Source organism: Syngnathus typhle, linkage group LG4, assembly GCF_033458585.1.
Source record: "Syngnathus typhle isolate RoL2023-S1 ecotype Sweden linkage group LG4, RoL_Styp_1.0, whole genome shotgun sequence".
Classification (NCBI taxonomy): domain Eukaryota; kingdom Metazoa; phylum Chordata; class Actinopteri; order Syngnathiformes; family Syngnathidae; genus Syngnathus; species Syngnathus typhle.
In genome coordinates, this window is record NC_083741.1 from 19,831,621 (window position 1) to 19,846,958 (window position 15,338).

Sequence of the window (15,338 nt, forward strand, 5' to 3'; positions counted from 1 at the left end):
TTTATATTATGATATATATTTGTAAAAATACACAAAAAAATCTATTTATTTTCTAGCTATTTATATACACCAAAAAATTTACTATTTTGTGAAAAAATATGGTTCATTTTTAATGTCATATATATCTATATTACTATATAGTATTATATATTTGTAAAAATACACCAAATTTTTTTTCGAGCTCAAATTATCATCCTATATTATCATCAGTAACAATTAGCATCCCATTATACAAATTGAGTGGACTTAGTACTTTAGCTGTTTATATATCGCTGTAGGTGCTGCTGTTTTGACTCGTAACAGAGCTCTAATGAACTGTTTGTCTACATAAAAACAAATACGTTTGGTTACTACCCGTCTATTTGAGGGAGGAGTTTATTCATCCAAAGTGGACTGCACTACTATTTGAGGTAATAATACACTTTGTACTTTGTATTTGCACTTTGTATCAGCACTTTGTCACTGCTTATGTGCTATCAAGGTTCACATCTGAGCATGTTTTCTTTTCAATAGATACATTCCCTGGTCCCTCGGCGTCTCTCTATACGTATCTGCAGTCACTCTGTTTATGTTCTTATCCAATGCAGCAGACGACAGTGTGTTGTGATTGTGCTGCTGAAAGGGGAGAGAGATAGAGAGAAGGGGGGTGGGGGGGTTCTGGGTAGATCGAGGAAGAGGAGGAGGAGAGTACATGCCAGTGAGTGTCCCAACCCATTAGAACAAGGGATATTTCTGCTTGACTGAGCAATTCATTCTCTACATGTCACATTGAATTTTTTCCATTATAAAACACTGCTGCCTTTTCCACTCCAAAGGCAGATTGCCTGCACCTCTTTGGCCCACTGAAATATTGCCTCGCTCGCCCTCAAACCATCTTTTCTTGAGGCAAAAAAAAAAAACTTCAGAGAGGTGTTTGCAAACAGTTATGAGTCTATGCTCACTCTCGAGGTTGCACCTTATTAGGGTGAGACGCACATGCAAATAAGCACGTATGGAAAAAGTATTCAGATGTGCGTTTGCTTATGTTAATGCAGCAACCGCCGAGTGTGAAATTACTCTCGTGCAAGTACAAAAGCAAAGTATGACTGGGAAATAGAAAAACTTCATTTCCTTAAATAAAGCTCATCCTTTTAATATATGCCTTGCCCAAATGACTTCAAATTAGTTTCATATTCAAACAAAAAATGTGCTTTGGCGCCATCTTGGCATTTCACAAACTGAATTGCAGGGAAGCGGTTCGAGTAAGTCAAATCGTGAACCTCCGACGTGTATTACCCTGTGACTGACAGGTTGCTGGCTCCCTCCATCTTCCCAAAAGTCAACCGGAGAAAAGCTCTAGTTACTCACCATAGAAAATGGATGAATGGGAATGTGTGTGTGTGTGTGTAAGGGGGTGTCCAGAACTCCTAACAACTAAATTGATATATTTATCATGCACTTTATTGTCAGCGCACGGCGACATGCCATGTAAAGAGGACGAGCAAGTATTTAAGCTGAGCCGCTTGCATGGCGCTTCATCCTCACTCTGACACTTTCCCCAAAGCCCAACACAGGAGATCTGAGTTCACTCCGCGAGTCTCCCCGACAGCTCTGACAAGAGCTGCAACAGAGATTGATGTTGCCCGGATAGAAAATATAACAAGACCGGGGCAATTATGTGCCGTGTAGCAGTACGGCAAACTGCACTGGCTGCATTGTTATCGTTCTCAATATCTCCAAGGTGTGTTGTGGGGAGTAAATGGATTGTCCGCGAGAACATTTCATCCTGCTGCTCTTCAGCTTTGTTCAAACTCACTGCCATTTTTTTCTCCCCCTCTCTCCTCTCTTTTATACAACTGCATGTTATACAACTGGCATGCTGTTAGTTTAGACCCAGAACACGGCATTGCGTTTTCAATGCTCTGAACATGAAAGGCTAAGATAACCGAGGTGATGCAAGAGCTATTGTATTACGAAAGATGACGAAAGAGAAACTTCACTGCTAAACCGCTGTGTACAGTGTACGATTGCTTTTACCAGCACGGAGAAGCCAATCGTGTCATTCATGAAGGCTTAAAGGACACAGTCCAATCGAAGCGAGTTGAGAGTTTATCAGGGCACTAGCGGCTCTACACTAATGGAGCTTTCGGAGAGAGACGGCAAAGGGGTCGAGGCTCCTATTTGTCGACGCTCAGCCGTATCGAGCAATTCAATTCACAATATGAAGTAACTTGACCTTAAAATAACTTGAAATGAAAATAATTTATATGACATACTATCATCTTTTGAGGAAAAGTGCGAATTTGTGACTGAAATGTAGTCAGACGTTTAAGAGGTTGATGCGGTAGTGCTAGCTTCTGCGCTAATCTTACTGTGCTGTGCTAAAATCATTTATTTTCTCAAAAAAATCTATCCGATTGAATTTGTAAGAGTTAGTAGTAGTGAGAACTAGTTTAAAAAAAAAATCACCGTACTGTTTTTTTTTTTTCCTGACTTTGTAGTACATTCTGGAGCCCTGGTACCCTTAGCTTAGCATAGGCCAGCGCTAAAACAATTTATCTCCTCAAAAAATTCTATCCGATTAAATTTGTAAGAAGAGTTAGTAGTGGTGAGAACTAGTTAAAAAAAATTACGATACTGTAGTTTAATTTTTTTTTTCCTGATTTTGTGGTACATTCTGGAGCCCTGGTACCCTTAGCTTAGCAAGCTGCTTCCATAAGGCAAACCTTTATGCGCTTCCCGTTTCATTCTGGACTAGTAGTAGCTCATATCGTCATGGTAACCAAAGCTGTACTCGTCTTCAGTTAGTCATAGAGCAAGTGAGGTGAGCAGTGAGACAATACCAGCCTGGAAAAAAAAAGTGTCAATTATACAATAATTTTTGAGGCTTGGTGGTATTTTGGAAAAAAATTAAAAAATCACCCATATGTTAGATTCCTGGAAACTGTTTTAAATTGTGAAAAATAATGCATAGTAAGCCCCCTGAAAAGATTTGCATATATTCTGGCATAATTAAGCAGCAGAAATCAATTATATTAGAGAAATATTATCATCAGCACCATCAGCAATTTGTTTTGACTGGTTAAACGAGGTTGATTTAAATTACGCTACGTCGCCTTGATTCGGCTTCGGCTTACATTAGCAAATAAGTTTCACTTATTAGATGTCGGCATATTACTTTTCTCCCTGAATGATTGCGGTGGGGGGGGGGGGGGATGAGAGGCCGTGAGGAATTACAGCAGAGATCGAAATGAACTTTTTGCTGCAAATCAAAGATGTGTCACTCAAATGCTGACACCCTCTCTTATTAATTTATGAGCACGCAGATGAGCCCCGCTCTCTTCGCGATGGACATCTCATCTACGGCAGAAGAGTGGCACGTTTATATTCCGTCAGAGATGAGGTTACATTTAGTTTGACACCTTTGTTGACATTTAATTCAAAATACAACGTTCAAGAGGGCAAGGCTATTCTCTGAGCCGTTTTAATGTGTTTCAACATTCAGTCGTTGTGGGGAAAAAAAAGAAGAAAAAAGAGCTCCAATTTTATTGTGATAATGGAAAAGTAGACTGGAAAAGTGGATTTGGAATTGGTTTGCACATAATATCGGGCTGCTATAAAAATGAGATTTGCAGCCATGGGGGAAAACAAATCAAGCTCCTTTCTTCAGTTATTGGAGCATGGAAGCGAAAATGCAGTTATTTTAATGTAGCTGGGAAAAGTGCACTGTGTTCATAGTGTCTGTCTCGATACTCTGAGTCTGATGTGATTGCCGGCCAAGAAACACAATTGTCTGTAAATGTGCATTGACAAAATGTCTTCTTTTTTTTTGCCCACCGCCTGCCTATCTAAAACGTCTTTTATTGCCACACAAACAGAGAAACACAACAGATAAAAAGTGAGCACATTCAAAAATAACACAAGCTATTTCTTCATATCAGATATGGCGACTGTTTGAAGGACCCTGCAGGTTCTGCCTGTATCCATTTGTATGCATTGGGCCATATGTAGATTTCGATTTGTCTAAGGGGCGCGCTATTTCATTTCATGTTGAGTATTCAGTTGAGCTGGAGGGCATACATATGCATGAGGAGATCTCCCATGATATAAACGCGGGAATATGGCCGGCGACAGGCATTAGTGAGCCGGGCCACAGTGGATCAAATAGAATAACCTGTCTTTGATACTAGAGAGACGTCGGCGTCATTACTGTGATTACACAAAACGTATGCGGCATAAATAGGAGTCGTTAAAGCCGCTTTGCCGCCTTTTCTTATGCTGTAATGTACTGTGATGATTACATCACATGTACACACCTCTACAAAAGTAGTCCAATGGTGAGGCCAATTACTTTATTATGGACCGTTTTTGCATCGCTTACCAGTTTAACAATTTGTGAGTAAAAGTATTGAAACACTAGAATGTATGTCCGATATATGTGTTATAGAAACAATCACTAGTGCTGATTAACAAAACAGCATAAAAAACTTCAAACTGACTGGACACATTTCATCAGAAGCAGTGGCGGCGCTAGGATTTTTTCCTTGGGGGGGGGGGGCACGGGGTGGCCAATGATATCTCAGCAGGTTTTTAAAACAACCTGATAGGATTTAAAAATGATCACTTCATAATCTCAATCGTCTTAGGGTCCTCATTTTCAGTTATAGATGCAAGAAAAACAAATCCTTGTTTTCTCCTTGTCCTTTCTATTAAGTATACAAAGAAATGTTTTCCTGCAGAATAATTGACTCCTGTAGCTGAGAGCTATTAATCATCCCACATTGAAATTTCATTATTAAAAAGTCATTACAGCGCACCATTTAGAGTACGTACACAACCACAGGAGACGCATATCATGTTTCCTCGCGAGCCAACGTTTCTGCAATAACAGATGTACTGTCAAAATGTAAGCAAATTAATTTTTGGAGGCAATGGAATAAATATTTTACACATTGTGTGTCTGTGTGTGCGCGTGCATGTGCTTTTAATTTATGTTCCGAGTGTGAACTGCAGCTCGGAGGAGTCACTTTACACCGCTTTATAAATCAGCAAATCATTAAAATTTCACACAATTCTTTCCCCAACACCAAAACTGCCACGTGGAATAAAGACTCGCATCCAAGTATCTGTTCAACGTGATTTTTTTTTTATTTGATATCCTTATGAAAAGCAAACGACGGATGGTTCAAAACGGCTGCAGTTTGACAATGAAAAAAAAAAGCAGTATAAATCAGATGTAAGCACAAGTAATGGATTTATCACAGTGTGAAATATCACAACTTGAACTCCTTAAAAAACTCAAATTATTAAAAGGGAAAAGTGAAGCACGATTCCATCCTCTCCCGGGTTTTAAATTGAACGTCAATCAAAAGCTCTATCTTGGAATGGCTTAATAGGATATTGAAATGTCCTCCTTCCAGCACGCAAGACGAGCACTAATTAGTATGAATGGCGAACGCTAAGATGACTAACGTGACTGAGGACGGATATTTAATTGGGAGTAATGTAATGAAGTCTCCTGCACATTTGTCATTGTGCAGTCCTTGCTCCTTATTGGCCACCCAAGGCCAATGTGGAAATCATTTTACGGCAACACAACAAAATCCCTTTAGGAGCCTCTTTGGGTTTTGCATTCGGACTATATTTATACGTGGGGTGTAACCAATATGAAAAGCGGCAAGCAACCAGACATTGTTAAAAATACACACGGAACACTCCCCCAAAATGAAATATGGGATTTGAACTACAGTGTGACAAGTATATAGATATTCTGTTATTATGGAATATTTTGACCATGAAATGTCGCATACATTAAGATGACTGGGAACTGTTTTGAACCATAGTATGACGATATTCTGTTATTATGGAATATTTTGACCACAGACATCTGGGAACTGTAATGTTTTAAATAATAATAAATGAAAACAATATTTCCTTTAAAATAATTGGCCCTGGAAATCCCCTTTGTGAGAAACTACCTAAACCAGGGGTGTCAAACTCATTTTTGTCATGGGCCGCATATTTTCCTTCAAAGGGCCATTATGACAATGCCTTGTATTATATCCAGTATAGGCTACACAACAAACAGTTTTGAATAACTAGTTTTCAAATCAGGGTCTAGTAAAAACTGTTTAAATATTTAAAAAAAGATGAAAGCATTTCTAGCAATTTTTCTATTTTTCAGAAGTTGATGGACAATTTGTCTTTTCGGGCCACATAAAATGATTTGGCGGGCCATATCTGGCCCCCCAGGCCTTGGGTTTGACACATATGACCTAAACGGAGGGTTAACTTACATTTTCTGTATTGGTTTTAGGTGAGCTTTAGGTGAGCTTTTCATATTAATACTGAAAAGAAAAGCACTAACATTATTGGCTCGAAAAAAAGTCATTAAACTTCTTTATTACTGCAATATCTTCCGACATTAGAAATTGCCCCCTTGTGGATCGATTTGTTGCTTGGAGTGCAGTAAAAAGACCAGAATCCATTGCACAGGATTTTATATTAATAAAAGATACTTTGGAAAACCTCATACGTGATGAATTTCGTAAATGTTGCAATTGAAACAAAATACGTCGCGACAGTCAAATGAGACGTCACATTTCGTTTAAGAATTCAACAATCTCAAGAGATCTGAACTAACATAGAACCAGACATGGTATGTCCTCAACTTTTTTGACTTTTTTGTGGGAAAAATGTGACACAATATCGGCCCTTTTTCGTACTAGTCCAAATTTTAGCCCAACCCATATTGTTTAGCTTTCACCGTCATAAAAAGTCACGATAATCATGATTATTGTCTGCCGTGGTAAATACAACCATTGTCAAATTATTTTTTTTATTGTCTAAATTTGAAGAGCAGGCGTGTTGCACGGAATCAACAATCAACAACATTATTAAGATACTGAATTATTTTTGCATTTATTACTTTTGTGGGCCTAATCACGCTGCTCCGCTTTAAATGCAGGCGAGCAGGAGTCGGCAGATGATGATAATTTGTTTTCACGTCGTTTCGGCGATGCCAGGCCTCGGAGGAAATGACATATGGTGGAGACGCGTAACTTATCTTCGCTTTTTCCAAAAAGCAGAGGAGAGAAAAGGAAATTAATTCCACCGGCTGGTTGCACTGCTAAACAACAATAAAAAAACATGGAATAAGGTGTGAAAAATAAAAAAGATTGTGTCATGTAGCCAACACAACATCCAATAAGCAAGCACAGAGTTGAAGCTTGCTTATCTGATGTTTGCTGCGTGGGAGACGGCGTGGGATGTTTTATGTGTCACTTGAATGGGATTTGATTGGGTGGGCGTATCTGCATGTGTAGCACTGCTTGCTTCTGCGTACTGGTGCAGGGAAACGATATCAAACGAGAACATGTTTTGCATGTAGGCCAACATCAATGTGTCCGTAATTACAAAGCGCATTTCTTGGCGACACTTCCGGATTGTTGACCATCTCCCGAGCAAGGAGGTTGGAGAGCGTTCAAATGGGGATTATCTGCCTGGAGCACAGCAGCACACTGTACCACATTGATTACGCTCGCAGACGGTCGCAAACATGCCAACACACTCTGCGCTCACTTTCATTGGCTTCTCTGGCTTGTACAATATACTCAGAAAGGCAACAAAACTATGAGAGTGAGTTAATATTGCGCATGGATTCTGCTATTAGATGAAACAAAAAAATATAAAGACTCAAATCTTGATTGATTTGATTAGTTTTTGGTTTGATTACATTTATATTTGCAAAATAGGGCTGTCACTGACATTATTATTATTATTATTGTTATTATTATTATTATTATTATTATTATTATTATTATTATAGGCATTAAAAACAGTCAAACTGTTTGAAGAAACGCCCTGTTAACGTAATGTTAATTCTAATTAGCATTTTTGTTGTGGCGCTTTAACCCTTTAAGGCATGCTCATTGTTAAAATGTAAAATAAACTAACTTGAGCGATTCAAGTCACGCAACACCTCTCTCATTTTTTAAAATTGTTTTGCTTTTTTTTTTTTACATATTATATGTTATGTTCACAACCAAAAACATAAAAACGGTCTTGCAGTTATTGATTAAAGCATAATCCAAAGGTGTTTGGGGGCTACAGAAGTTGTTTTGATGGCCTAAAGAGTTTCTGAAGGGCTGAAATAAAAGTTTTGTGACTTTTATTTAGATTTGTTAGTCAAAGGAGAGCTGCGTCAACTCTGACACCGTGTTGAAAAAGGTGCTCTACATGTCAAAATAAGTGTGTTTTGACTTTGTTGAGCGTGGATGACAAGTAGAGTGGGTGCATCAACGCCATCAAGAATTTTGACACGGCTTGAAAAATTTGTAAAAAGCTCCACCAAAATCTTTCAGTCACACAGATACACAGGTCTCCCATATACTGTACAGTTGGATGGATTTCCAACAAAAGATTTGTTGTTTTGTATGTACAGACACTTTTGACATTTTGGAAACCAAACACAAACACAAAGCTTTGCTCATATGTCACAGTCAAGGCCGACGCCATTGATTTCCATGTTTATTCGCACCTCTTTTGCCCCCTGACAGAGCCAAATGTGACAACCTCACTGAAAGAGCCCTGTTTGAAAAACACCGCATAGTAGTAAATAGCAAGGTTGTAAATCCAGTTTATTTGACAAGAAGGAGCACTGAGTGAAGATGTCGTCCCCTACGTTAACTTCTCTCGCCAGCTGCCGACTGGTTGTGTTAAAAAGGAATACAAAGTACATTTTGTGTTTTATCACCTTCATCTCACATCAAATGTTGGATTACACTGCTGTTGAAAAGCGCTGACCTATTTATTAAAACGTGCAGGAACCAAAATTCTGTTACTCCTCAGAGGAGCAACCTATTTCTTAACACAATGTATTATTAATATTTGCAGAACTTTGTAGTTTAACCACTTGTATATGACTAGAAATATTGGCATGTGCGTAGCGATAAGTTGTTAGCATTAGCTGAAATGTAACCTAATTGTCAATGACTGACAATTAAAAAAAAAAAAACAAAGCAACAAAACTTGCAGCTAGATCTACACAAAGTTAACACTAAAAATGCAAATTGCGCAATATATACACGCGACATGACCTAAAAACTAGTTTCAACACATTCATGTCAGAAGTACAGTAAGTTACAGTAGTAGATAGCAGTGAATGTCACCTTGTGGAAGAAATGGGGCAACATTTTTGGTTCATGGAGACGTCTCGTGAATTGTGGGCAATTTGAGACTTGATTAAACAGTCATTTTTTGCATTGACATTCTGCCTGTTTTGTGGAGAAAGTGCGTTAATTGGCATGTCACCAATGGGAAGTGTACCAATCAAAATGCATTCACACATAATCAAATCTCACAAATTATTTTATCTCTGCTGTATGTCTGCAATATTCTAAGACATGAAATCCCAAGATTGATTATAAAGAGGAAAAAAAACATGAGCATCAAAGTAAACCTGCGTTTCATACAATTGGACCATACTTCCAGAGAACTACCCATATAGTAGTATATACCGTTTTTTCCCATGTATAATGCGCAAGATTTAACTAATTTATTGTCTTAAAATCTGGGGTGCGCATTATACATGGGTACAATTTTTTATTATTTTTTTTATCCGGATATCATACGGAGGCCGCCATTACAGATGCACTTTCTTCTCTGCGGTTCACTTCAAACACGCTCCATACGAACACAATGCTCTCGTATCAGACGCTTCCTCGATCACCTGCTCGTTTGCTGTCACAATGTACCCTACACAAATCCGAAACATTTCTTCGCTATTGAATTGCCAGCGCATGCGCACTGATACTGACCGGCAGAATAACATCCGGTTGTTCCCAAAGATGATCTTTTTTCTGAAATAATTTTACGTTTACGGACTTAAGTAGAAGGCAAAATTTGGGTGCGTATTATACATGGGTACAGGCTTTTTTCCAGCACCAACATGCCATTTTTAGGGTGTGTATTATACATGGGGGCGCATTATACATGGAAAAAAACGGTAGTGACAAATTGTGTTTTTTTTTTTTTTTTTCCACGTTAATCATCAATATGTGTTACCAGCCTTTTAGCATGGGCGTGTCTTGGTCTCCTGCGCACACTTTACCTTGTTTTCCTCTGGTTGTGTGCGTGCAGTCAATCTTTACCGATCACGCATCACTTCCACTCACCGCGTGTCCTATAATAATCTACTTTCCTCCGCTAAATTGCATCTACTCACGTGGAAATGTGTCGGAAGGACTAACTTTGAACTTTTAATGGGTGCACGTGAGAAGGAGCTGGAGAAGAAGTAGTAGGAAGGAGGTGGACCCGCGCTCACTTGAGCCTCGCTCACTCGCCCGCCCGTTCGCTCACTCGCTCCCTGCCGGTCTTTTGTATCCAGCAGCTGCGCGTACATGCTCGGCCACTGGCGCTCCATGAGGGGCACCTTCTTACAGATTTCCTGCAAGGATTCCTTGCGCGCAGAAGAGGGATAAACCAACTTCTACTTTGACTACTTTTACTGCAACTACTACTACCACCACCACCTCCACCACCAGGCTCCCCCGGTGCGCTTTGGATTGTAAAGCTGAGCACAGCACCCAGTACCCCGGTGCGCCACAGCCGCGCGACCCCCTCTCATCCTTTTGCCATGGATGTACGTTTTTACCCCAATGCCGGTGGAAATTCTATTCCTGGAGAACCAGCGAACCTGGATTTCTCCCACTGTTTGGGATACTACAACTTCAACAAGGTGAGGAGGGCTTATTTGGTGATGATAATCCTAACATCAGCGTGCATCTCTTGCAAACTGACTTCCAACATGTACAGTATTATTTTCCTGATCTTTATCTAACCTTATTGGATTGAAATCTACTCGGTTGATTCACTTATAAGCAAACTTTTTAACAGACTTTGGTGCAGCGTGTTAAAATCTTCCAAGATCAAACTTAATGACATCACGAATTAGGAACAAGCGCACAGGAGGCAATGACTTCTTATTGCTGAAGAAAATGGACCGTTAAGCCATAAACAAAAAAAATCTTCACTTGCAAATATTTTTAGGATCTAAAGACATAGTTTGGTCAACCTCAAATAATGCAAGATAAAATCCGATCAGTGCTGCAGTAGTTGCTGCAGTAAATAGTAGTATTATAGTTTTTCCCAGAAAATGTAAAATTATTTCTCATAAATAGTTTATGCATTTTCTACTCCAGGATGTTTTTCAAGATAATATAGTAGTATTTTGAAATAATTCAATATCGGGATTATCTTTTCCTATTCGACTGCTTTGCACAAGTTATGGTATCCCTTAAAAAAATCGTTAAAAAAAAAAAACAATGGTGGAACACAAGGCTATTACTGTTGCACTTTTTTTCTCCTCCTACCTCATAATTTTGACTTTTCTACTGTCTTATTATTGATTAGTGATTGACTGCAGACAGTTTGGACTTGAGTACAAAATTGTGTTGTAAGAACGGAACTCAGTAGTAAAATAAGAAACTAAACAGCATGTCAAATTGTATTAGTACTTAGGTGTGAAACTTTACTAAGCCACTACAGGTTTTGGCATTTTCAGTAAATGTCATGTTGCTTCTTGTTACGAGTACATCAACAGCCAAGTCGTGCACTCCAATTTCAAAACAAACCGAATTGTTAACAATCACATAACTGATTCTCATACCCATCCAAAACATAGATTTTAACCACCCTATCTCATCAGCTATGTTTCCAAATGCAAATTATAAGCGACCATGTGATGTTGTCCATTAACACGACTATTTCCAAGAATCACCTCACTGCCTGCTTGATAAGCATCTCCAGAGAGTTGTACTCTGTTCATTAGCCCCACAATGTTATGTAAGCCCCACATTTTTTTTCTCACAATATGTCAACATTGTAGCAGTGGTGATACATCATCACGATAAAAAATAATAATAATCCCACAACTGTTTTTGTTGTTGTCCAAACTATGCCCCTCCTCTGCCCCCAAGTTATCAGATTTATTTGGCCTCTCCAGCTACATTAAAAAAAAAAAGTTGCCGGCTTTGTCGCACTGTTTCATCATCTCCATTGCGACCAACTTGTCATATGTGCCCGATTTCATCATGTCATCAGCCCCTAGAGAACGCTTCTTTGATTTGGCTTGATACCTTCGTTGACTTCTAAATTCCTCAGGTCAAGTGTAATCGTCCGTAACAGTTAATTGCCGACAACGTTAAAAGAGTTATGATGGGAAGGGAGATGATGCATGGTGCTCTCGTTTGCATGCATCATTCAAACTCGCCCTCTGTTTATTTCTCACTTTGCCAAGCACTTGCAGTCAGTTGGTGTTATGCATCGCTCAATTAAATCTATTTATGCATCCTGACAGGATCTTGAGTAAAAGAACAAAAACATACTCAACACAGAAGCAGTTTTGGAGACATGGGAGGTTCTTTTTTTTAATTTTTTATTTAATGGACAGAAAAAGCCAAACGAGTGACACAGAAGTTAATTAGGTGCTCAAGTTATAATTAATAGAGATGAGATGGAGGAGGATCAAGCTACGACTTCACACAGATGAATAGTGATTCTGCAAAATGCTTTCAATTGAATGAGGGAATTTCATCATCCAGTCTATAAAAAAGCATGTAAGAGGAGAACATGAAACTCTAAAAAAGGAGGACTGGGCCAAGATTCATAACCAGAATGTCAAAAGTGTGAGACGTCTCATAAAATAAAATAAAAAGAAATATATATATTGATTGTTTTTTACCTCAGAAGTTCCATTCCACTCAGACTTTTTCTGACTTTTTGACATTATTACTTCACTGATTGGTTGTTAAGTTGCTGACTCAGCCTTGTGACTCACGTTTTTTATTTTATTGCAATTTTGGATTACATGAAGCAACACAAGGTTACAGTCAGTAACAGAGCTGCTTCCAATGTTTGGAGAAGCTTTAAATGAGCACACTGGAGTTTTATTTCCACGCATTCAATGTTTATTTGTTCGATTCCGTGTAATGCGCATGATGGGAGACAGCGAAGGTTATGCGGTTTACACATGTAAATCTTAGCACTGAACAGAAGACAAGGAGCTATTTGGGTTTGTCTGGCTTTTTGGTATTTGTAAAAACAGAATGTGATCAACCTAAATGCTTTCATGAAAAAGGGACCCAGTGTATCCCTCAGATTTATGACCATCTGGTCTGCCTCCCTCCTGTTTTTTCTTCCTTAATAATGTTTCAGATACAGTATCCATTTAGTGTGGGATTTCATTGCCTCCAGGCACAGAGAGATTGAAATTACCAACAGATGTTCTTGCAAACTCTTCACCTGCTCTAGCGCTAATACTCAAACCAACAGGAATTCCACCAGTACTAAAACATATGGAGAGACGTAAAACAACTTTTGTGTTTGAGAGGATGAAAGAACAAACATTAGCATAATAGAATAGTTGTTGCACTTGTAACATTTGAGGATACATGATGATAAATAAGAATGCATATGCTAACATTAGCTTACCTCGTTGCTGTGCATTCGATCTGGATACTGCACTTTGCTGGAACAGTCTTTTGTGTTGCTGTCCTTAGTATCGGAATAAAATTGACATACCGTTGTAAAATTTGAGTGTATTTGGCTAGATATGACAACTAATTGCATGTACTGTGCTCCTTTTACCTTACTAGCTAACATTTGAAATGCCGTTGCTAGAAATAACCAAATAATGTATGCTAACTTTAGCTTACCCTGTTCCTGCACAGCAGCTCTGGGCATTGAAAATGTCCACTCCAGCTACTCCACAAGGTGCAGCAACCCATTTTCTTGGTTCATTCAATCTCCTCTACAATAAAATTGCAGCTCCACAGTAATATTTAAGTACAGACAGTGATAAATGAGAACGAAAAAAACATAGCTTACCCTGTTGTAGGGCAGTATTACACTCCAGTCTCCACTTCACTGCAGCAGTCTGTTGTTTTTTTTCCTCCCCTTGAATAAAATCTGTCCTCCTATGCCAAGACGTCCTGCAGACCATTCTTCACCCCAATTGTTATTGTTGTTTATACCATGCCTCATTTTGAGTAATCTGCTCAATGCGGTATGCTACATATTACATTAATATGTTTGGTGGGCTCTTCTGGCTGCTAAATTAATCTATTTTATGTTCTTAGTAGCCTAGAACATTAAATGTGCAAATTGCACTTTTACAATTATGCATTTTTTTTTTTTTTTAAGCAACTAATGAGCATCTCGAGTCACTCATGTTTAAGCTGTGGAAAAAAAAAACAGTCAGTTGAAGGGTTGCAGCTGTAATTACCTGAGGCATTTACTGGGTCTGTAAAAAGAAACTGATCCTGACACTGAATAGTTGCAAAAGCTCTACCCCCCCTCCCCTTCCTTCCCTACTCTCATTGTGTCCTTTGTCCCGCCTTCTGCACAGTAAGCATGGAAGGGGTTAAAGCTTCGCCTGGTGGAGCTTCTGCATCCCTCTAGTGTACACAGCTGGTGCCATTTCATCACACACATTCTAAACATATCCAAACACAACCTAAACTGTGTGCCCAGGAAGCGTGTGTTTATGTGTGTGTACATGAGTATGTGTGTATGGATACGTGTGTGTGTGTGACCTCACAAGCTGTTTTTTCAAGGCCCACGGTTGACAGATAGGACTCCAGGGTACGTGTAAAATGTGTAATTGTACAAGACGTGAATAGTTGATGCTGTTTTTACTTTTTGGGGGGGGGGGGTACAGCCTTTTAATTGTAGGCTGTCAGAAACTGTAGTTTGCCAGATTTATTTAACACCCAATTTTCCCACTGAGATGAGAGAGGGTTTATTTTTAGTGCCTCGTCATCGCCGCAGTACTCTGAAGCTGAGAATTATGTTGACGACAGAGGCTTTGACACTGCTAACAGTCAAAGTGACCAATTTATTTTGTTAAATTAATTTGTTGATTTGCAGGATCACCTATTTTGATACATTTGATATTTTTTCCAGAAACATCGTAATCTTTGTACGCTTTCTAAAATATTGATTGAGTTGGAAAACACAACTCATGTTTTATAAGACATATTTGACAGAGGCGCCAAAAAAAAAAGAACAGGCATTGGAATAGTCCAACACACAAACCGCTCTTTAATTCTGACATTGTAGCTTGTTAAAAAAACACAACAACAACTCTCGTTTACTCAGCGTTCAGGGCGGAGCACGCATCTTTAAATCTGCTCTATCGCTTGTTAATCAAATTTATTTATCATCGTGTTGTCAACGGGGATAGCTTTGTGTTCTTTCGCATTTTGGCTCTGATTCGAGTAGTGGCATTGTTTTACTACAAATCAGCTGCCCACAAAAATGTGCGGGGTAGTGACTGACCCATTTGCAAATTGTTGTGG

At 38.9% G+C, this 15,338-nt stretch overlaps 1 protein-coding gene across 1 annotated transcript in view; it reads left to right on the forward strand.

The window, feature by feature from the left end:
- The first annotated feature begins 10,124 nt into the window (after window positions 1-10,124).
- tox3 (TOX high mobility group box family member 3) overlaps window positions 10,125-15,338 on the forward strand; it is a 32,205-nt gene continuing 26,991 nt past the window's right edge. Inside the window, exon 1 of the mRNA XM_061277431.1 lies at window positions 10,125-10,717. Coding sequence (XP_061133415.1) covers window positions 10,616-10,717 — 102 coding nt within the window. The 5' untranslated portion in view covers window positions 10,125-10,615. The remainder of the gene's footprint in view (window positions 10,718-15,338) is intronic.